Source organism: Tiliqua scincoides, chromosome 1 (genome assembly GCF_035046505.1).
Source record: "Tiliqua scincoides isolate rTilSci1 chromosome 1, rTilSci1.hap2, whole genome shotgun sequence".
Lineage (NCBI taxonomy): Eukaryota > Metazoa > Chordata > Lepidosauria > Squamata > Scincidae > Tiliqua > Tiliqua scincoides.
In genome coordinates, this window is record NC_089821.1 from 184,979,359 (window position 1) to 185,003,833 (window position 24,475).

A 24,475-nucleotide genomic window follows, 5' to 3' on the forward strand; every position below is an offset into this window, starting at 1 on the left:
GTCACTTCAGTGAACTAAAGTCACAGGGGTGGATCCTAAGTAGCATGAACATAACAGTACTCATACAAGCAATGTTTCCTGCCTCCTCCTCCCTACCAGCGACTCCTGAAGGCCAGGGGACTGTGGGAACTTCATGGAATGTGGTGCAGGAAGGTGTAGGGAGAACAGGGAAAGTCCTAGAAACTGGGTGTAGCCAATTTTTTAAAATTTGTTTTATTGTTATCATAATTTTTTTATATGCAAGTTGCTGTGATAACGTGCGTTGAAAATGGAACATAAATAAACAAAAATAAATATTGCATTTCAGTGATCACAGGACTGAAGTAGCAACAATCACTTAAATAATACACTCTGAACTGTTTTTCTTTCCAAGAATTTGTCTTTCAACAGAAAACTTCCCATACTGTACCAAACCCCCAAAAGCATTTTTAATACTTCTAATCAGATAGCACATTCTATATGGACAACATTATCTTGACACATTTTGCTTCTAAATACAGATAAGAAATATAATCTGACTTCTTTTATATCCCAGTTGGTTGAAAACTGCAAATTACATTGACTCCCCATTTCTATAATCTTAGTACTGCTACAGCAGTGCAGTCAAGACCTATTCCAAAGTTAGATCACATTTTTTAAAGTGTAAGCTCTGTTGCTTTAAGCTCAAGATATCACCAGCAATATGTGGTGCCATGGTTCAATTTCCACATATGCTGGGAAACTGCTCAAATTCACTAGCTATTAAAGCAACAGAGCAGATTCAGATAAACCTCAATGCAATGACTGTGATGATACCCTTGCGAAAAGACCTCATAGATTTTCTTATGAGTTTTGAAAATGTTTTAATTTTTATTTCTTTTAAATGATGGGCACATGAAACTAAGGCATTATGCATATTTCAGGAATAAGTCATAGTCAAACTCTGGGTACAGTCTACATATTTATGACAAATTTCAGAAACTTAAAATTTAAAAAAGCAACATATACACAATTGAATATTAGAAAATGACACTCAAATCTTGCAGATTATTCTAACTTCTGGACAATTAAAATCAAAGAAAAAGGAAACAAACAATATTCTGGTCCCTCATCTTCAATGCAAATAAAGTCTTCACAATTTAAGATTTTTTTCCTTGAACCTGCTGTCTAGGAAATAATTGTATGTAGAAAATATTAACAGCTTTTCTTCCCTGCTGAATTTAAGAACACTGACTATGCGAACATACCTGTATTTCAATTTTAAAAGCCCTCTTTTGGATGAACTTTAATAGCAACTCTGTTCTGAATTTACTCATGCCCCCCTTCTCAGCATAAAATCACAATTCTTATGTCTGTCAGCTAAAATTATCCCACAAAAATCCAGATGACTGATGTGTTGAGTCTTTCTACTCCTTAAATATTTCTGATAATGCTGAAACATAGCCCCCAAATTAGTTCTCAGGTTTTCTGTTTAGTCTGACAGCTTATTGTCCATATGGTGTCCATATTCACACCAATATCAAGGTGTACTTTTCTTGCAGAGATTAATGTACCACATAGTACATTAACAGTCAGTGTTAATGAGTAAATACAAAAAGTAATTTTATGTAAACAGTTCTCATGACATATCAAACACAGAATGTCTTAATAAAGAATTAAAGTCACTGCTCTCAAAACAAGATAAAATCATAACTCAAATATATACTCGTTGCCTAGATATATTCGCCTGAATATAAGAGCTGCCAATGCTAAAATTAGGAGGAGAATTAGCAAATTTGACCCCACGTGGCTTGTGTTAACTCTTGGTTGTTGAACCTGATTGAAGTTGGTTGAAGTTGGCACCCTTCTCTGCAGTGCACGTCGCTGGCGAGGGCTCATGGAAGTGTTATTTGATACAGGCTGGATTCTCTCTTCTTGAGTAGAAGTGGCTGAGTTGCTCTGATTTTCAGACTAAAAGAGAAAAGGAGAAAACTGGATTCAATACAGGGGAACACAAAATACCATACAGATGTATATCAGACATAGCAAATTCAGTGTTGGAGAACAATAATTTTGCTGCATTGTGCATTGCAAGAGTACTGTAACCATACTCCCCCTTTTCTTCTAACACAGAGATCTGCTTCTGAGATCTGTATTGTTTCATCTTAGCTGCACCTGAGGAGGCTCAAACACGAAACACTGCATCAGTTAAAAATGGCTCATCATGACAACTCTTCACAAAAGCCCCGCTTAATATAAGTAGAATAGATGTACAGTATCTTCTAAATCTAGAAAATCTGTATTATAAGACTTGCAACACAGTCATATAACCTGCCCATTCCAGTGCTTTGTCTTCAATATTTTTTCATATTCTCTTCCCTTTTCTTCAGCATCTTCTAGACCAGGGGTGCACAAACCCTGGCCCGGCAGCCACTTGAGGCCCTCAGGGGCTCCCAATCTGGCCCGCAGGGAGCCCCCAGGGTCCACTGAGACTCTGGCCCTTCAGAGACTTGCTGGAGCCTGTGCTGGCCTGACACAACTGCTCTCAGCGTGAGAATGACAGTTCAACCTCTCACCTGAGCTGTGGGATGAGGGCTCCCTCTGCTACTTACTGTTTCACATCTGTAATGCAGCAGTGGGTGTGAAGGAAAGGCTGGCCTTGCTTTATGCAAGGCATGTTATAGGCCTTGAGCTATTGCAAGACCTTCATTCATTCATATAAGTTCTATCTCTGATATATTCATTTATGTAAATTTATTCAAATTTTAAATGTAAATTAATTCTTTTATTTCTCAGCTCCTGACACAGTGTCAGAGAGATGATGTAGCCCTCCTGTGAAAATGTTTGGACACTCCTGTTCTGGATGCAACGGCCATTGCTTAGGCCTCACACTTCCTGTCTCTTCCTCTGCTTTTCCATCCTGCTTCAGAAGTTAGAATTTTATAAATATTCCATGATGGCACTACAGCTCAGCCAAACATTAGGAATTGGAAACCTGGCAATGTCATGTATCATTTTACAGATGCAACATGCAAGGAACTTAAGGAGCCTAATACCACAAACAAAAAAAATCAATTTTTGTTAATGTTTGCACTGGCAAATTTTGGGTTTTATTTGTCCTAGTATCTCTCACTCTAAAATAAAAAGTAAAATTTTAAGGAGTTTCATGGTGATGCTTATTATTTACTAAAATAATGTCTATGATTCATGCTCTGTCCCTTATATGGGATCTCAATGGCAGCTTAACAAATAACAATCCAGTAAAAACTGGATATGCCAGATCAGATACTTCCTCACACTTCAGAATCAGGATCTAGCCAAAATTGGCTCAGCAGGAATATTTTCCAAGACACATCCTTCAAGGGTGTGGGCATGTGCGTGCGATTCTCAGATACACGGGCAACTTTTCAAACGTATGCCCAAGTGAAACCAGCAAAGAGAGATAAACAATGCGATCCCATAAAATATTGATCTATTTTTGGTAAACATTCATTGAACGTAACAAATGGAAGTAAGTTCAAGATCTTTAGATTTTGTATGCAACACCTACTCTGATAGCTGGGACATGAATGGAATAAAGCTGATGCTCCTAGTTGAAACAATGTAATCTAAGATGGGATTAAATAAAAATGGTGGGTTTTTCCCTTCCCACTGCAAAATGCAATTATTCTTTCTTGAGACTTCAGTGGATAGATATTTGTTCTTTAAACACCCCAAAACTATGAAATTTGAGGAAGAAATGAAAAAATGAAATCAAATAGTTTAGTAAGAAACAAACTAAAATGGGAGGGAGGGGTGTATAATATTAGCATGTCTGTATTTCCAAATAGCTAGAAAATTGACTTCACCAAGCAACAGATGGTCTGACGTGATTTGGCATGATTTTTTTTCAACCAATCTGCAGTCCCATCGGCCCTCAAAAACGCATCACTACCACACAAACCACACTCACATGCCCAGCTTAACTGGGATTTGACTACAATTTATCAGAGAATTTAGATTGCATCTACAGTGGCCATAGCAGCAGCTGGACTGTGCCAGTACAAGACCTGAGTCACTTCCAAAGTGGATGGGTTATATAAGCACTATCCTTGGCTGCATTAATATGTCATAATTAAGCAAACAATTATTTAAAATGGTCGGAATTAATAGTGACCTTTACATAGTCAAATTTACTTCAGAGATTATAAGCAAAAAGGAACATGATAAACATATTTATTAAAGTAAAAGCTACAAATCACTGACGAGCAGGGCTTTATTTTATTTTTGGTTTACAAAAGTCTCTGAAGCTTGAGCTTAGTTAGAATAAGAGCTGCACTGGGGCAAGGCACTATCCCAGCTGCAAACAAATGATCTTCTATAAAGCTTTATGCTGTTCCCAAAGCTGGACGTTCAAGGCAAAGAGATGCATTATGAGTTCTAAATGTGTTTAACCTGAAGTCAGAAACAGCATTTCAGGTGCTCTCAGAACTGAAAAGAAAGAAAAAAATCACAAGACTTTTATGTATGCCTTTCTGCAACTCAGTGCTCCAGGTATTCCTCAACTATGGGGAGGATTGAATCGCCATGTAGTATTCCAGGATCTTCCCTCCTAAAGCTAACAAAAATTGATGTGTATTCTTACAGATTTAGGAGTCTTTTCTATTTTTACATGAATGACAAAGAATACTGAAAAACCATGCACATCAGGTGTTGGGGTCAAGTGAGCCCACTCCCGTATTTTCACATAGGTACAATAGGGCTGGTTCTAGAGATGGAGAAAGTCCCTGGTTTTGGGAATGCGGGGATACACTGGTTTTTGGGGCAGAGGGAGGCAAGCCCCTGGTGGGTCCACTTGGACCTGTGCCAGTAATACTGCAAGTGCAAGTCCATGGTGATCCATGAAGGTGGATCAGGCCCAAAAAGTCAGGATTTTGTGAGTGTCTCTGCTGTGGAACCTGTCCCATTCTGGGTCTGATCCACCCTGCCCCATCTCCTCCCTGTTCTGCCCTCCCCTACCCCATTCTCCCTCCACTTCACCTCTCCCCAACCACATCCTATCTGCAGTAGTGGGCATCTTTGGCCCATTGTAGCATGGATGCAGCTACTCACTGCTTCCAGCGGTGATCAGGTTGTGCTCTTTGGTGGTGTTACACTACCCGAACACATGTTCGGGTGGCGTAACCACCAGGTAGGATCGGGCTGTTAATGACACCTCTCAATCAAGAACTTTTAGGTGAACTCTTCTTTTCTGTTTACAGAAATATCACTACAAAATGTGTTTCTGATTGCTAGTGTCAGGCATCTTCGTAACCAACCAGCAGAGAACAACACAAATGCAGAGCTAGCTAAGTAGTGCAAAGGAATAAATTCAGAACACTTTAAGTCTCATAAATTTTTTGTAGAACTACTTTGTTAATTATTTACATTCCACCTTCTCCCTCCAATATGAGGTGTTTGAGGCAGCTTACAACAAACTTTAAAAAGCATAAAACAAACTAACAAACAAAGCAAAGCAACACTGCAATTTACTTGCACGCCTCCTTGTAAAGGTAGATGATTTCCTAGCTGTGGATGGCTTTTCCTTGTGATTCTAACTAGCAATCAAGGAAGAAAGACAGTTTATTTAATGCAAATTCTGACTGCCAAAAGTAAGAAATAGAGCCAAACAGTATTTCAAGGAAGAAACTGTCACAGCATTACTGGAAGAGCCATCTGAATTGAGGATGCATTCATTTTTCAGATAGAAAATAGCCAGAAATGAAGTCACTAGCATGCCCCTAGCACAGCCATTTTCAAACACTGTGCTGTGGCGGGAGTATGGGGAAGGATCCTTTGTTAATAGTGCCACTGGGGAATGCGAGCCTCTGATGGCAGTGTGGTGTGCCTTGTTAATTGTCAGAAACCAGATGGTGTGCCTCGACAATTTTAGTGTCTTCTCAGTGTGCCACGAGACGAAAAAGATTGAAAATTGCTGATTCAAAAACAACTGATGAACCACACAGCAAATGGCGTTGATTCTAAAGTATATAGGGTCTTTACCATAGAGAAGCAGTGGCTAGAGGGCATCATCTTGTCCCCTATATAGAATTGTTACAATGGGGATGGCCATATTTCCTAGTCTCGAGCTCACAGGAAAGTTTGCTTAGCATGGCTAGTGTGTTAGAAGGTGATAAATGAATGTGACCCTTCTGTGCTAGAAGAGGAGGACCTCTCAGTGCGCTTCTAGCACTAGAAGCTGAAAAACAAAGAGCCCGAAATTCCTAAATCCAATGTGATCATTGATAGATCTTGCAGTTCAATTTGTAGGTTTTACACTACAATTCAATTGTAGTGTTCAATTTGTGTTTTACGCTGTAGAATGCTATTGACCTCAATGACTGATCTGCAACTATATTTTTTACTGAAAAGAAAAGTTATAGAAGTGTTCATTTTTGTTTACTTGCAAATTTCTCGTGCTTAGTAGAATTCCACAAATTTTTATTTTTATTTTTTATGGCTTTTTTGGGGTACACTTGACCTCAATACTGGATTGATATGATAAATCCTGATTTCGACCAATGATTGATGCTTACTTACAAGGATAGCTGAAAAAAGAAAACATGAGCTAAATCAATTCTTGAATAGTTGATAAAAAAGAGAAGCCGGGAGAAGGGTGCATATGCAAAAACCATATAGAAGACAATAAAAAATTAACAGTAATGAAGATTTAACAAGAGAAGATCGCTTGAGTCTCTAGGGTTTTCCTAGAATTTTAATAAATTTGAAAAGATAACCTCTAGGAGTGCCCAAGTAAGATTAACCTAGTTTTCCCAGCTCCTGCCCTTCATGCACCTTGTGAGATTACACCTACCACTTCACTGATGGTTGTATCCTGGAATGCTGTAGTTTCTTGTTGGAGCTCAGATGAACTGGCCAAATGGTTGAACTCTGATGATTCTGTGGGTTCAGCAACAGATTTCCTAGATGAATTTACGTCAGCCTTAAACAAAAGAAAAGCCACCACAAACAGGCACATTAAACCTTAATCAGATATAATGCAACTTTTCTCTCATCTATGTTATTTACTCCATTAACAGGCATACCAGCTATGTTTGGGATACAACATTATTACTACGAGAATAGCTGATTTATTCAGAAGTTTCAACATACAAATAAACTTAAGTTCTGGATTCCCAGGAGGCAGCTGTGGCCAGGGGAGGCTTCGCTCAGCTTTAGCTGGTGAGTCAGCTGTGACCATACTTGGATCACACAGACCTGGCCACAGTGACGGCAAAGTTAGATTACTGTAATGTGCACTACATGGAGCTGCCCTTGAAGACAGTTCAGAAACTCCAATTAGTGCAGTATACAGCTGCCCATGTATTCACTGGAGGTAGGCCTCTTCTCCAATGGCTGCCAATTTGTTTTCAGGCCAAATTCAAGGTGCTGGTTTTGATCTTGAAAGCCCTCAGGGCTAGGATATTAAAAAGCTCAAGATATTTAATGCTCAGGGCCAGCATATTTGAAGGACTGACTACTTCTGTACAATCCCACTTGTCTTCTCAGGTCATTGGAAAGGCTCTTTTACAAGTGCCGTTGCCTTGGGAGGTTCTGGGGGTGGCAGCAAGAAATAGGGCCTTCTTAGTAGTGGCACCAACTCTATGGAATTTTGTTCCTCTCGGTATACTAATTGCTCCATTCTTGGAGACTTTCTGGCAAGGCCTGAAGACATTTTTATTTAGGAAAGCCTTCTGAATTCTTGGCCTTTTTCATATCATCTGGCTTTTACAGGCTTTGTTCTTTTTAGGTGTGGCTGTTGCTCTTCTGTTTAATTGTAATTATGTTTTATGGTAGTTTTTAAGATTGTTTAATATTTTATGGGCTTTCAGGGCAAAGTACAATTGCTTTTAAATTGTGATTTTGCTATTTTTGTACTTGCACTTTTGTAAGCCTCTTTGGGTCCCCTTGGGGAGAAAGGCAGGGTAAAACTGTTTTAAATAAATACGTTTTCATTTTAGTTTACTTTGTGACAATAAACTCCTGAAAAGCAGACATATCCCACCAAATTAAATGATGGAGGAACTGAACTAATTTTGCTGTTGATTCAGTGGCTCCAACTGAATATTGGGCCCCATTGTGCAGCAGGTCTTGCCATTTTCTTCTATGAGATGGAAACACTCTATACACCATGGGAGGGGTTAACTCTCAGAAAAGAGAATATGCATAAAACTCCAGAACATGAGGCTTGTATACATGAAGCTCTAGGAAGCAGCTGCTATGCAGACATAATTCTGGTTATCAAAAGCATGACAAACATTACTTCTGAAACCACTCAAGAAACATAGTTATACAACTTCCTTTATAAATAGGCACCACAGTTATTTATAACACTGTATTTACAACAAATGCAGTATAATCTTAAAGTGGTATTTCAAGAGCTTACATACTAGAAACAACATTTAAAAAATTCCTATGTCTCGGCTCAAGTTTAATCTCACAAAGTTTTGCACTTTGAGCAGATTTAAAGATCTGTACGCATGGCCTCCCTAAACTTTTGAACAAAGTGAGCTACAATTCTTGAACGACGTGTTTTAGTTTTGTCCTAACTATAAATAGACATCTTGTAAAGCTCAAATTTCAAAACTTATGGAGACAGAAAAGGCAGGCGGTACAAGATTCTTGCCAAGCAGTGAACAGAATATGAAGCACATTGGCCATAATCAGTCAGAAGCATAAATAACTTTTCTTCCTCAACTTGCATTCTTTCCACCAAAAGAACTCTGATTTGGTGAGATGTACTCTAGCTATGATCCTAGTCACTGAATCAGGAGGAAGAAAACAAATATTTACTCTACCTTGAAACTAATTTGTCTAGCAAGTTCCTTGGCCTCTTTGTCAGCCTGACTTGAGGCACTTCCAGATGATAATGGTAACAGAGCTTCCTTCATAAGTGATCCACATCCTTCACAGTAGAAACTCTGAGACCTAGGAGGCAGTAAAAATTTAGTGGCTAATTTAGTGATAAATTTGGCTCACAAGAGCCATAAAAATCGCCAATAGGCTCATGGAATCTAAAACTGTTCTATATGATAACATCGGTCACAGACCTAGAGCCCAATCTATGCATGTCTGTTCAACTGGGCTTACTCCCAGGTAAGTGTGGATAGGATTGCAGCCCTAAGTGTGTAATTGCTGATAAGATTCATCTGCCTTTAGCTTCCACAGTACATTCTTTACATAAAAACATGGTGTTACATGTACAAAATACAAGTGACAAAATGTTGCTTCAAAGTACTTCTGATAAAAGAATTCAGACTGTTTGCTTATGAAGACATTAACATTAATTGCCAATTCTCTCTGCAAGCTAAAATATTCAGTCTGATTCTGTATGTGTTTACTCAGGAGCAAGTACTGTGTGTGTTCAGTGATTCTTACTCCCAAGCAAGTATACTAGAACTGCAGCCTTATAACCAAATCCTATGTATATATACTCAGAAATAAGTTATTCTATGTTTAATGGGGCTTCTTCTCAGATAAGAGTGCATAGGATTGTAGCCACAGAGCCCAATCCTATGCATGTCTACTCAGAAGTAAGTTCCATTATAGTCAATGGGACTTACTTCCACAAAAGTGTGGATAAGATTGTAGCCTTAATCATTAACTGTATTCAGGTAACAAATGCCTTGTGCAAAAAGTGTCCTGAACAGTATGGACAGAACAAAAAAGGAACATTACCGAGTCAATTGTACTTTAATAAAATTAAATAAAAATAAATAAAGCACTACAACACAACAACAAAAGGTAACACCACTTTATGCAATACTCAATATTCTTGTTAGAATAAAAATGTAAACAAATCCAGATTGTTCCTCATCATGACCAGATGGCTGGATATTTTACTAGCTATCTTTTTATTTCCTCACAATAAGATTAACTGATGGATTAGCCTGTCATGCCAAGGTTACCATTTCTGCCCACTTGAACTACCTTAAATAAGGTGATTGAGGAAACTAATGAGACAAAGATTGCAGAAATCAGAGATGCCACAAAATTCCACTACAGATAAAAATTGAAGCTACACAACTGGGAGGAACTACACTGTGATAAATGAGGGATGTGATTTTATTCAAGCAGAGGTTTTTGTGATGAAGTATACTTTGTCACATATTTGTACAGGCCTCTGGACTTTGGTGGCAAAAATTCAGTTTTATGTTTCAAAGCAAAACCAGAACCTTTAGAGTCCAGAAAAGGAGGAAAGCTCAGTGGATGAAATCCAGAACTGCTCAAATGTTTCTGAAGCAAAACCACTCACTTCCAGCCAATAGTCACAGACAATCATAGTGGTGGAAAAAAAAAATCCTTACAACAACAATCCTCAAACATTGTCTCTAAACAAAAGGCAGGTTTAAATGTTAATATTATTCAGAGCACAATGAATACATTTTTCTACAGTCAGAAATATGATCAGACATAAAAGTTGTTAGAAACAGAAAGAACATCTTACCTCTTAGCAAGTGCTCTTCGTTCATCAGGTGTGTAGTCTAGAGATCCTATAGCGCCCTCTCCTTTTGTTGGCATAAATCCAATAATGGCTAGCAAGGCAGTTCTTACTGTAGTTGGAACAAGAGAACTAGTTGAAAAAGAAAAATATGCAGGCTAATAGCTCAAGTGCAAAAGCCTCTATTAAAATATGCAATTAAGGCAAAATGTACAGACCAATGAAATTTTTAAAAAAACAAGGAAATGCAACATGACCAACAACTTTCTGAAAAGAAGTGCACAAAAAACCTACACAAAAATGTACACAAAAATCTACAGAACAATCTGTGGATTTACTTCTTTAGACCCCTTTGTGGCCAGAATACTATGGAATAATAAGTTACACTTACTGCTCCATGACGGTTGCCATGTTTCAGGATGATGTCCTGAGATACTTAAGCAAATTTTCTTTCCCACTTCAAACCTGCCATTGGCCTTAAATAGGCACATGGTTAAAAAAAATAAAAGCAAACATATTTTAAAACCCATAAGCTTTATTTTCAAAAGTCAAGTGTTATCAGATAGCAAAGATCTATACAAGAAAGCTTCTGTTTAGTAGCTTGCAAATCATATTCAGCAAAACTTCACAATTGTACAGTATAAAGTCCTTGTGGATAGTCAACAGCTAGTACATGCTCATATTCAAGAGCCTGCAGAACATTACTGAATAGAAAACTTGAAATCTCTCTATATACCTTCTCAATGGCAGTAGCATTGGTTAATCACATTCAGACAACAGGGCTCTCTCAAAGAATGCTGAAGTGACATAGTAGTCTTTAACAAAACTAGCTGATGCTAGTAGACCCTGATGCTATTAGCCTTCAGGGGCATAACTGCATGCACCATCTGGGAGGGACTGGACAGAGCTGTTCTTCTAATGCAAGACCCCATGCTGAGGGTCTGTTTGTTGGCACTGCAAATGTGTATAATCGCATTTCCTGCAGAGAACCTACAATCTGAGTAACCAGCAGGATTAAAGTCACATGGGTTGTCTCCTGTCACATTGAGATGCTTTTCCAGAATAATTTATTGACAAAAATAGTAAGGTACATCCAGACCCAGCCTAAAGTTATTATTCCTGGCGTGTAAACACTGTTGGACAGAAACGCCCTCCAAAAGTCTATCTAGTTTGACAGACATAGCATTCTCCATTCACACAATGGAAAAAGACTTCATATGTCAGGGAAACATGTGTTGAGTAAACTGAACAAGAACAGAAATCACTGGTAGTGTCCAGTCCAGATCAGGTTCCATCCATGTTTTCAAAAGTAATAACAATGAAAGATGTAGTTATTAAAATAAATCACATTAATATAAAAGATCCTGAATGGTACTGAGCATTTTCTGCTATTGCTAATGTCCTGAGAATTAAAGTATTGTTTTCTTCTCAAAGTACCACAAATATTATGGCTCCTATAATTCATCACTCAAGGAAGCAGGTCTCTTATTTCCTCATGCTTGGACATTTCCTATGTTTCTTACAGAACAATTAAAGCTAAAATTCCAGGTAGCATAATTTACAGGGATACAAAGATGAAGACAGATTTTTAAAAAATTAGTTCTCCATTTTCTAAGGTTTTCTTTTACAAATTATTCCCAAAAGTCCCAAAACATTTAATGGTATTCTAACCATGTGTTCATGCTTTAAGAATGGTTATAAATATTCTTACTGTTAGGAGAATAATGCTTGGTGGTTTCATGGGATACTCTGGTGGTAGCACAATTCGTCCATGATAAACTCCTCCATCAAAATCTGAATCTGGTGGGCCCCTGACAGTAAAATGCCACTCAAAAAGGTTGTCCTGCAAATGAAAAAAATGAAAAATTCACTAACTAGGAAATCAGAAGCCACCCATTCTTACTCAAAACAAATACAGTTATGGTTGTAATCCAGTGACATGTTTCGCACATAAATGCAGCCACAGTTATGAACAGAGATTTTACATAAGAATAAATCAAGCAACAAGAGTAGGCACCCAGGATACATATTACACAAATGTTTGAACTGGTAATCTGACTTCAGAGTTAGAGCAATAAAAATTTAAACACTGAAGCAATACTAGACTTCTCACAGCACAGTAAATACTAGATGTGATAGCAGTACACACCATTGTTTATATACATCCATAAAGAAGTGCCATTTATTCATTTACATTATTTTTAATGGGCAACATCCCAATCAGTGTTTCTTCAGTTGGGAGTTCTCTCAGTGAACAAAAGCAGAGTTCCAAATTGTGCAAGGACATCTTGCATGAGCAAACCATTTCATCCTTTCACAGAGGGAGCTTCTGTTTGAGAAGAGAGCTCCTGATGGCAGAAGCACTAGCCTGCATGCTACTCAAAGGCTTCTCTAGGGGCTGGTACACATGTGGCATAAACAATTCCTTCACCATGGATCATGTGCTCCCTACCCCTCTCCAGTATAATTTCCTGCCTCTAGCCTTAAATGTGATAAATGCTAACCAAAGCTTTTACTAATATTATCAAGATGGCGTGAAGTGGATTTCAAGGCAAGCAAATACTTTGGGGCCAGGAGTTCCTTGAAAAAAACTTTTACAATGTGCTTTGAAATTTGTATCCTTTTGGAGCTTAATCAAATTTCATCCAATTCTGACAGCATATTTTATGTTCTCTGCGTGTGGTCTTTGGCTTTATTTACCTTTTCTTTGTCCTGAGATTGAGCAACAGAGGTAGATGTACATATGAAGGTCACTTAGTAATGTTCTGACCAGCGATGGGTCGCATATGCGACAGCTGCCACTGGTCTCAGTCCCCCCCCCAAAGCCTCTGAAGCCAAGGGGAGCTGCACTCACCTCTGCAGAGACGCGCACTGCCTCTGCGAGGCTCAGAATGGCCAAAATGGCTAAGACTTCTGTTTCCTCAGGAAACCAGAAGTGACACTTTTAAGCCTTATAAGGCATTTGGAGGCCTGGGGAATCCCCTGGAGGGCTTTCCCGGGCCTCTGAATGCCTTTTAAGGCTTTAAACATCAATTCTGGTTTCCTGAGGAAATGGAAGTTGTGTTTTCTTGGCCATTTAGGCCATTCGGAGCCTTTCAGAAGCAGTGTGCATGTGTGTGCTGTCTCTGCGGGCTTCAGAAAAGCCTCTGGAGGTGAGGGGAGCACAGCTTCCCTTGGCTTCAGAGACTTTGTTCAATGTCAAGCCTCGCTTGATGACAGAGGTGCCAGAACGCATCCCTGTCATTAAGTGACGCATGACTGTAAAGTGAATTCTAGGTATGTACTTACATTTGCAAAGGTTGCAGCTACTCTGAAATGAAAGCGATTTGTATGAATTTGAGGAGAATGAAAGATTGTTTAAAGTTACTCATGAACATTAGCAAAGCACCTTTTGTACTCAACGACATTACTTCACTTCCTGGGCTGAGCAGTAGCAGTAAAGACAAGCTGCTGCAACACAAGCCAATAGTCTTGCTAAATAACAGCCCAATTCTGAGGTTCCCAGAACCTGCTGGAGCAGCAGTGCCAAAGCGACTACCACTGTATCCAGCAGACACTGGAAAGCAGCTGGAGGTCTCTTCAGGGAAAGTGGACTTTTGTCCCCTTCCCCCAGGGAAAACCCCAAGCCCCACAATGGGGCTTCTAAAGTCTACTTCAGCTATTTTGCCGGCACAGACTTAAGAGACTCTGTGCTGGGCCTTCCAATCCTGCCCCCCTCCGACCCCAATTCCTCTCCCCTGCCCCCTAGTGGCCATACCGCTGCCCGGTAGTTGCACTTACCCTTGGTGGTGTGTCCTCTTCCTGCTGGTGCCGGGGCTGGTGCCTGATTGGTATGGGCCCAGAGCCAGCGCTCCTTACTCACTATGTGCTGTAAACATGCTTTACGGCACATTCACGGCACTCAGCTCTGGCTGAGTTTAGAACTGGGCCCTGAATAAGCTGGGGAGAGTAGGAGAGAGGAGATGTGGATTTTCAAACTGCACAAAGTCCTGCACCGTTTCTGCTGCAAACAAGAGCCAGTTTGAGGAAAATAATTTTTGTCTGTATGTTTGGACAGTTTGAATCTGTGAAGATTCAGTAATGAAAAACTCTTCTGCAGATGTAGCTAATTTTTTTTAATGTGTGTACTCTTCTCATCACAGTAAAAATGGCAACATCTCCAAATCCTCCCTCCCACTTCTAAAATGTTGTAATCTCAGAATAGCCTAGGGTTTTTAAATATGTTGTCTAAAATCAGAGATAAGAAATTTTGGGGAGAAAAAAGTGTTTTTTTAAAATTCAGATATGGCAGGCTAGTAACTTTTATGAAAATGCTTGAAAGGGTGACCTAACTTCTTCACACCATTGATAAGTTACAAATGACTAGGCACACAGGCCTGGGCAGGTAGACTTGTAAGAGAATTTGGTAGACTTATCCGTCAGGACAGTAAAATGACACACACTAACCTCTAAGGGTTGAGCATGATAATGATCTGTTGGATCCTTCAGTTCAGCAGCTTCTTTCATTAAACGCTTAACAGCTGAAGGAAAAAAAGAGAAAAATGCACTGAACATGAGCAACAAGACCATTAGGAATTTATGGCTACTCACATAACTCACAAATATTGAATTAATAAAACACATTTTCAGAGTCATTTGCACATTTGTCTTCCCAAGTGCTGTATTTAAAAAGGTATTACTAAATTAGACATAGATTACAACATTATCTGCTACAGCATGTGCAAATTCAAAGGGGAACTAGGAAGAACAAAGAGAAAAACGGAAGCAATATATAGTCAGTTCAGTAAATATATTTATATTTACTGGACGGCAGGAGGTCTGGTCTAGAGCCTCCATTTGCCTGAAGATAACATCTGAAGGTCGCCAGTTCGAGGCCACCGGCACCGTGCGACCTTGAAGCAGCTGACAAGCTGAGCCGAGTTATTCCATCTGCTCTGAGCGTGGGAGGATGGAGGCCAGAATGTGAAACCAGATCAAAGTAACACCTGAATGTTGTGGTTCTTGTGAGATAGAACATCTTTCAAATTGTAAAAATCCCTACGGGGATTTAATAAGCCTGCCTATGTAAACCGCCTTGAATAAAGTCTTGAATAAAGACCAAGAAAGGTGGTATATAAATACCTGTATTATTATTATTATTATTATTATTATTATTATTATTATTATTATTTATACTTAATGATATTTGTTTCATTTTTAAATGAGGACTAAGGAAGTGATTGAAAACAAAATGACATCTTTTGCAGCTATTAGCTGGTATCCAAAGAATTCCTTGCAGGTGCTGAAACCACATCTGAGCATGAATGGATTGCTGATTTCTCTTTCTGCTCCAGATTCCCAACCATGCTACCATAACAAGGAACAACTTTACACAGGGGAGGACACAACTGGGAAGCCTGAAAAACGGGTGTGAATGCAGAATACATTGCCCTTTGGATCCTGCTGAAAATTATCAAACTTTTTGTTCCATTCTAGTTTTGTTCCAGATACACCTACACATATGCAAACAGCACTGATTTAGGATTCAATTTGCCAGACAGTAATCCTAATAAAAGTTTGTGTCATAATATTTAAAATAGCACAAGAAATTCTACATAAGCAGTATGAAGCATTTTTGTTCTGCTGCTTTTTTGTTCTAACTTGTCATCCCCCAGTGGTTTCATTGTTTTTTAATTATTTTATTTATTGTTTTTATATATTGTTCATTTTATTCTTGGATTTGTACCACATGGGAAAGGCAGGATATAAATTTTTTAAATAAATAAATTTTTAAACAAACAAACAAACAAACAAACAAACAAACAAACAAACAAACAAACAAAATTACTCATACTACAACAGGTATGCCAATACATAACATGACTATTTCTTCCTTGCAAAGGCAGAAGAAGCTTTTGAGTGACATCAACAAGTAGGCTTGCTTCTCACCATTAATGCTAATAGGTCTGCTAACCACAATGCCCCTTGAAGTAGCATGTCCCTATGGCAGGATATCCTTAAGGCAGTGTTATTCAAACTGTGAGGCAGGGCTCCTTAGGTGCCAGGAACTCAAAGGGGAGGCAGTGATACAGTCACACCCTTGGGCAGAATAAGAGTACATCTTCTGCCCCCTTTTTTTTTTAAAGCAGAAGAAAAAGGAATTGCACAGATGCAAGAGTGGCTGCTGCCACCCTGTCCTCTTCCAGGCTCGGCTTGCAGTCCTTAACCCTCGCTGACCCTTGTCTGGTTGGTTCCTAGTTCCCAGACTGGGATCGCTTCTCATCAAAGTGAAATCTCTCTTTTCAACCCCCACCCTCTTCCACTCCCCCCTTTCGATCTCCAAACCTTCCTGCTTTCCTCCCCTTCCCCAAATAAAACAAAATAAATATAATATAATAAATAATATAATATATTATAAAATATAAATATATCTATATTTATTTATATTTTTATTTTTATTTATTTTATATAAATTTTTGTATAAATTTATTTATTTATATTTATTTATTTATGTTTATATATTTATAAAATATAAATAATAATAATAAAAATATTATATTTATAAATAAATATAATAAAATAAAGCTTCCTATTTTACCAGTCATCAGGACTCTTAAAGTTGCTTCCATGCAGTTGGCAAAGGGGGAGGGGAGAGACAAGCACACACTTTACTTGGCCAGGAGCAGAAAAAGGGTGCTGCTTTTAAAGCGATTTATTAATCTTGTTGTTTGACTGAAGAGGAAAGGCTGTATTTTTAAAGTGATGAATCTTGCTATTTGAAGAGCATACTTATCAGCCATTGATGAAGTGATTGCCAGCCAAATCCTATCCACACTTTCCTGGGAGTAAGCCCCATTGACTCTAATGGGACTTACTTCTGAGTAGACATGCATAGGCTTGAGCTGTGCATACCCTAGTATAGGAGACAAATCAGCTTCCTAACCAAACCCTTATCAGCTCTGATATATTTTCAAGATCTATTTTTGTTTTCCCCACCAGCTGCTGGAAAAATTTAATTTCATTAAATTAATAAAGGGTTCAATCCTATCCAAGGAGAATGGGAGAAATGACTAGTTGGATTGGGGTCCACAGGGGTGTGTGTGTGTGTAATGTTGGTCAGACTTGTTGTTCACAAAGTTCATTTGATAAAACAATTCTATTGGTATGCTTACAAAGTTAAAAAAAAATGAGTCCTCCTGGACCAGACAAAATCTACCTACACCAGCATCCTGTCTCCAACAGTGATCAGCAGCTGATCATTTATAAAGCATGTATATTGCTGTGTATTAATAATATATTTTTAAAATCTGCATTTAATTAATGATATGATTAATATAATTAATATTAATATAGTTAATATATATTTAATATTATATTATAATAAATATAACATTATATTATATTTAATATAGTTAATATTTCTGGCCACTTGTCACTTCCAGCCCTCAGGAACATGACGGGGAGTCATGGCCAACAGCCACGGGGGGGGGGGTGTCAAGGGAGCCACTGGCCGGAAAAGTTTGAGTACCAATCCCTTAAGGGGAGAGTGCCATCTACTGGATTAACAACACGTCTGTTGGTTTTCCTACATTACAAAATATGGAATGGTCAGTGCCACCTCAAATTACAGTACATGAATATTAAAGAAATGTAAAGACATTCCTTTACACAATCCTTTTTGTGTAACCGATTTTTGGTAAAAGGAATTATATGGGATACTCCCTTACAACCTTCTGAAAAACCATCTTTTCTGTGAAGGCTTTGGCACTATGTATTAGTCCCTATTATAAATAAATTAACATACGTGAATAATACCACTGATTGAGCTGTTTCCTATAGCACAATTTTGTTATGGCACTCTTTGTCCTGGGTATAATTTTTACATTATTATTTAAAAAAGAAAAAGGTTAAAATCCATAAAATTATTCAAACATGTAGTGTGGAAAAACACAGCTGTCTGTATTGTGCTTTTAACCAGCTACGTATTCTGGCAGTGCAGTACCAATAAGAACAGTGAATTCTGGTTAGCACTGAGCCAACTGCTTGCTACCAGGAAATGTTCAGGGAGAGGAAGCACCAGACAAGAAATTTACCCTAGATGCTTTCTTCAGCAAGATGCCTGTAGCTCCCAAGGACGAGTCACAACCTGACTCATCTCCTGGGAGTAGCTCTCCCTACTATCTTCTACTGCTGCCACGCAGGAGTAGTGACGGCAGGGGTAGTCAATTTTGCAGCAGGCTTCAAGCTATTGGACCGGTGAGTATAGTATTGTGAACACATCTACATTAGAACTGTGTTATAATGTTTCTCATAGGGCTGTTTCACACAGCCCTCTGTTTCCCAGTAACATATTCACAGCACTGCAGGAGGTATTACTGCTGAAACAATAGCATATGCTTCTCCTGTTTACCCCTGCCACCATCTCCCTTCTGTCACACTGTTGTGAAATACTTAGATTGGAAGACCTCTGAGGAAGGACCTGTCTTTTTACTCTATGTAAAAATATCATGTGCACAGATGGTGCCATCTAAACAATAAATATTTATTATTTAAACTGGAGTATTACTATTTCCAATTCTTGGCCCACATCTATCTGTTCTGAAGAGGTTCTGGTGGTGACTTGAAGTTTCACTTCCACCCCAGAGCTCTGCAGTAACATGCCTACACTACTGATATAATGACATGCTTTTAAAAAACGCAATTCAACAACTCTTTTAATAGTTCAGCGAAAATGCCATGCTAAGCAAACAATACAACATTTATCCGCCAGACTAATAAACACAGTTTCAGTATACTACACACTGTATTCAGTATACTGCAGTATACTATAAACAGTGCAACCTTAAGCATTTTTATGCAGAAGCAAATGCCATTGAACTCAAATGTGTACTGCATGTGTTAGTGCGACGTAGCAAAATCAAAGAGTCACATGTCACTTTCAAGACTAACAAGGTATTGTGGCACAAGCTTTTGCAGACAAGAGCATACTGAAACAGATACTGTACATCTGGTTTGCCTGACAGTATCCAGTTTAATAAAAACAATTTTGCATCATCTAATCCAATTAAATAGCCAAACTAATTTTAAGTGCTATTGTTCATGCTAAGAACAGCTTAAACAGCCCTTACCTAGACTGCAGTTTCACAAAGCTGTGTACATGCACCAAGGAAAACGCAGACAGGTGTTTTCTCAAGCTTGTACTGCAGCTACTCATATAGATGAACAGGAAGGTCACTTTCTGGTGTCAAACCAATCTGCCCATTCATTTGTGCCAGTAGCAGCACTAGTTTCAAATGCATGTCCTGTTGTTTGTCCTCTTTCACTTTGTGGGAGAGCTGTGGTCAGTTTTTGCTTGTTTGTTTTTTTCTCAATTTTTGATGGGTAATCAATACTCAGTTGCCAAAATTTCAATACAGCAAATTTAACAGCAAAATGTGTCAAAGCTATTTAATGCAGGTCATTTTAAATAGGGGAATGTTAAAAAAAATTATATCTAACAAAATGATGTTTTCTAAACTTAGACTACAACATACACAAAGTAAATTAGTGGACCACAAATGAAAAGCTATTATCTGCAACACTTGTTCTTTCAGTCAGTGAAATAAACCATATTACTCAGTTATATGTTATAAATCTTTGTAGTGACATAACATTTATTAGCAGAATACATTGCTAAAACAGAGAAGGACTCAGAAGGAAAAGTTGAAGATGAACTGCACTGTACTGGGTTGTAAACAATATATTTCTCTATCACAAGGTCATGAGCTGCCTCATCCTGGGTAAAAAGAAACACAGGCCTCAATTTCAAACAAGCAGATAAACATTAAAATCCATATGACTCAAGAGGAAAGAGGATATGAAAAAACCCACTCAGAACCAGAAATCATTTTACAATTTCACTTGGCCAATCATGACAGAATAAAAGGAAGAGTGAAGAAAAGAATTCACTTCAGGTAACATAAAAAGTAAAGTGAAGGGAGCACAGAAAAAGAAAGCAATAAAACTGAGGTGAGCACATGGGAGATATAATTATGCTAAACAGCATGAACCACCTATGGCTTTTGCTATTATTTCTGATCACCGATTCCTCCAATTCTGACCCCAATTCTCCTTTTCCATTCTGTGCTTCCTTGTATTTTTCCCATATCTACCATACACTTTAGGTTCACTTTTTAGTGAAGCAGAATTTTAAAATTTTTTATCAATGTGGGAGAGTATTTCAGTTCATAAAAATGTACACAAGGTTAGGTGGAATCCAAACAGCTGTTTCAGCCACATGCCTCAACAGAATGTTTCACTTCTCCTTTGGACTGCAGACACCATGGCATAACATCACCATCTGCCTAGGAAAGTCCCCTCAGTTTTGAAAGCAGTTTGCTTGGTGGTGTGGTGTACTATGGTTTGAGAGACATATGCCCAAATTCCCCTAAGAAACAAGTTGTGCTGTTCACTAGTTCCCAACCATTATCTTTTCCAAAAATGTGGCTGTATTCCAATAAGCTGATGGCTCAGTTTGGCCTAGATCAGCTATTTGCACTCAGAAGCAGTCAGCCTTGAACACTGCAATTGGAGGAACTGAAAATACTGTTAACGCTAATCAGGACTGACCTCAGCACACAGCACATGCTGAGCAGGAGCAGCCGCAGCCAGGTCACATGACCCTTTGAGCCTGTGGCAAGGCAGGGAAAGGAAAAGTCACCCCAGGTCATCACCCAAAAGCCTCCACTACCATATGCTCAAGAGGCTGGCAAGGCCAACCTACATGTGATGCTTAGTAGTGTGTAGTTCAGAGCTTTCCTTTTACAAAATGCAGTCAAAGAGGCTGAAAACCAAAGAAGAAAGGCAAGGGACAGAGGAAGAGGAATGCAATCCTTGCCCTATTGCTAGTGTCCTGAGTATAACCTCCCTCCCCCAAGCTGTCTTTTTCCTTCACAAGAGAAAAGGATGTAGGTAACCCTCCTCACCCCAGCAGTGTCTTTTCTAGTGGCTATCTGCTGGTGTTTTGCATCTTTTAGACTGTGAGCCCTTTTGGGACAGGGAGCCATTAGTTACTTGATTTTTCTCTGTAAACTGCTTTGTGAACTTCTGTTGAAAAGCGGTATATAAATATTTTTAATAATAATAATAATAATAATAATAATAATAATAAAGCATGTTGATCAAATAAGCAGTACAATATTCACTCTCTCATATATATATATATATATATATATATATATGAGACCTCATCTGGTGCCAAACTTATGACCACACATTCTTCCCAACCCTTTGCTCAACCAGCTTTTGTCAAACTGACACTAGCAGGTTACATATGAACTGAGCTGGATGCATGCTCACTCACACGCATACGCAGGACGTGGCTTTAGTTAATCTACCAAAAGATGGATAAGACAGCAATCCTATCCACACTTTCCCAGGAGAAAGCCCCACTGACCATAATGGGACTTACTTTCAAGTAGACATGCATAGGACTGGGCTCTAAGTTCACTCATTCCATACTCCAGTTTAGCCAGAAGAGCAACTAGAAGCCCTAGCACCTGGGGCACTGATGTCACATGACATTGTGATGTCACTTCTGGGTTCTCCCTGGAAGAGGTGCTTCATGGCCTCCCCATTCCTTTTCCTGTGGAGGTAAAGCCGCCAACACTCATCCCCAATGGAGAATTCAGAAGTGCCCCCTCCCCTGCCCACATAGCACCTGGGGCAAGTGCCCTCAGGCTCCACCCTAGTTACACCTCTGCGTTTGGCCAATGTGAATTGACAGTGAGGTGATCAGCCTTGCAAGTCATATAGGTGTCACTTATAAGGTCCATGAACATGTTTGGTGGGGGAATGGAAATATACCCCCCCCAGAGCTCTATCTGCATCTCCATACTTTCAAAGACACAAAGCGTGAGGGTCAGGGTGACCAGACGTCCTCTTTTTTCCAAGACATGTCCTCTTTTCCAGGACAGGAGGCTGAAAAAGAACTTAAACATCCTCCTTTTCCCTGTGAGTGGGCCCTTGCCAGCAGCGCAGAGCCTTCTTGTAATTAATAAATTAGATGTACTAAATAATACGTAATAAAGTTTTAAATTTAATTGTAAGTAATACAGTGTTTAAATCAGTGATTTTCAACCTTTTTCATCTCACAGCACACCAACAAGGCACTAAAATTGTCAGGGCACACCGTCAGGTGTTTGACAATTGCCAAGGCAAACTGTGCTGCGGGGGGAGGGGGCTCACACCCCACACTGGCCCTTCTAATAAATGACCTTCCCCCAAATTCCTATGGCGCACCTGTGGACCACTCCTGGCGCACCAATGTGCCATGGCACAGTGGCTGAAAACGGCTGGTTTCAATAAACCACAGGAACTGAATCTTAAGTGTGTGAAGCTTTAATGCCCCAGATATTTCTTGGCTGCCCCCCACTTTGGGGTGCCTGGCCCTCTTTGGTGGTGATGACACCTGGTCCCCCTGGTGGAGGGGGGATGGAGCTGGCTGGCCCAGGCAGGGCGGCCCCACTCCCTGGCCCACAGCGTCCGCTGCCCTGGACCCCCCTCCGCCCCCAAGGCGTCCCGTCACCCCTCAGAGGGTGGCGGCGACGTGTCAGCCATGCTGAGGAAGGCGAGGCGCTGGGGAGGCCGTGGCGGGCGGAGAAGGGGCTGCGGTGGCGCCGCTGCCCGAGCCCACCGCGGCCTAGGCGAGCACCCAAGCCGCAGGCTCGCGTGGCGGTGCGGGAGGAGAGAGGCCGGGAGGGGACCGAGCCGGCCGCACCGTCGGCCTCCCGCTGGGACAGGGCGCCGCGCCCGCCTCTCGCCGCGCCCGCATCGCCCCTTCCTCGCCCCGCTCGCTCACCTGGGCTCTTGAGGTTGTAGCGACTCTCCATGGCGAGGGACGCTCCAAGCCGAGCCGGCGGCCACGTCAGGCTGCCTCCTCCGCCCCCGGCCGGCAGCAACAGCCACGACAGCGGCGGGCCAGAGGGAGGCGGCTGACGTCCCCCGCCGGGAAACTCCCTCGACGTGGCAGCGGCCGCGGCTCCCGCTGCAGCAGCGGCAGCAGCAGGAGGAAGGAGCGCCACTGGCTGCCTGCAAGAGCCGCCTCTCGGTGTCCTTTCCGGGGCGCAGCAGGCGCATCGCTCCCGGTGCCTGCCTGCCTGCCTGCCTGCCAGCCAGCCAGGACAAACAGACACTCCTTCGCCGCCAACGCAAGAGGAGAGCCCTTTACTTCCCATTGACTACTCCGGAGTAACTACTGGAGTAGCTGCGCGTTGTAGCCACAGCGACTGCCGGAGAATTAGGCTGCAATCCTCTCCACACTTTCCTGGGAGTAAGCCCCATTGACTCTAATGGGACTTACTTCTGAGTAGACATACATAGGTTTGGGCTGTTAGGCTGCAGACCTAACCACACTTTCCTGAGAGTAAGCCCCACTGAACAAAATAGAACTGAGTAGACCTGGTTAGAATGTCCACTAAACCAGTAATAAGGATGCCATGGAAGCACTGAAGAGCTCTGAGCCCACGCCTAGGCATGTCTACTCAGAAGGAAGGCCCGTTGTAGTCAATGGGGCTTACTCCCAGGAAAGTGTGCATAGGAGTGCAACCTCACTGCCCAATCGGAGACATGTCTACTCAGAAGGAAGTTCCATTACTTCTCAAAAGGAAGTCAGTGGGGTTTACTCCCAGGCAAGCGTAGATAGGATTGCAGCCTCAGTTCTTTCCTCCACTCTGGTTCCAGATATTTTGGTGTATGTAATTGGTCTGTGGAACTCCTTGCCACATGATGTGGTGATGGTATCTAGCCTGGATGTCTTTATAAAGGGATTGGGACAAGTGTCTGGAGGAAAAGTCCATCACAGGTTACAAGCCATGATGGGGATGTGCAACCTCCTAGTTTTAGAAGTAGGCTACCTCAGAAGGCCAGATGTAAGGGAGTGGCACCAGGATGCAGGTCTGCTGTTGTCTTGTGTGCTCCCGGAGCATCTTGTGGTCCACTGAGAGATACAGGAAGCTGGACTAGATGGGACTTTGGCCTGATCCAGCAGGGTTCTAATGGAAAAATGGGTTCTGCTTTCAGTGGTGCCCACACAAGGTATAT

At 40.5% G+C, this 24,475-nt stretch overlaps 1 protein-coding gene across 1 annotated transcript; it reads right to left on the minus strand.

Annotated features, from left to right (window-relative positions):
- Nucleotides 1-837: 837 nt before the first annotated feature.
- Nucleotides 838-23,437, minus strand: UBE2J1 (ubiquitin conjugating enzyme E2 J1). Its single transcript, XM_066610098.1, has 8 exons — nt 23,235-23,437; nt 14,864-14,937; nt 12,129-12,260; nt 10,809-10,893; nt 10,424-10,529; nt 8,775-8,904; nt 6,791-6,919; nt 838-1,929 (listed from the first exon to the last, which is right to left on the minus strand). Exons 1-8 carry the CDS (start codon nt 23,263-23,265, stop codon nt 1,666-1,668), a joined length of 951 nt encoding a protein of 316 aa, XP_066466195.1. The 5' UTR covers nt 23,266-23,437; the 3' UTR covers nt 838-1,665.
- Nucleotides 23,438-24,475: the final 1,038 nt, after the last annotated feature.

Bases quoted from the DNA above. Each gene is read 5' to 3' on its own strand.
- UBE2J1 (XM_066610098.1), bottom strand. From the start codon at position 23,265: ATGGAGAGTCGCTACAACCTCAAGAGCCCAG. The intron at 8,905-10,423 runs GTAAGATGTTCT...ACTGCCTCCTAG, and splicing joins CGAAGAGCACTTGCTAAGAG to GTCTCAGAGTTTCTACTGTG. The intron at 6,920-8,774 runs GTAGAGTAAATA...CTTTTGTTTAAG, and splicing joins CTAGACAAATTAGTTTCAAG to GCTGACGTAAATTCATCTAG.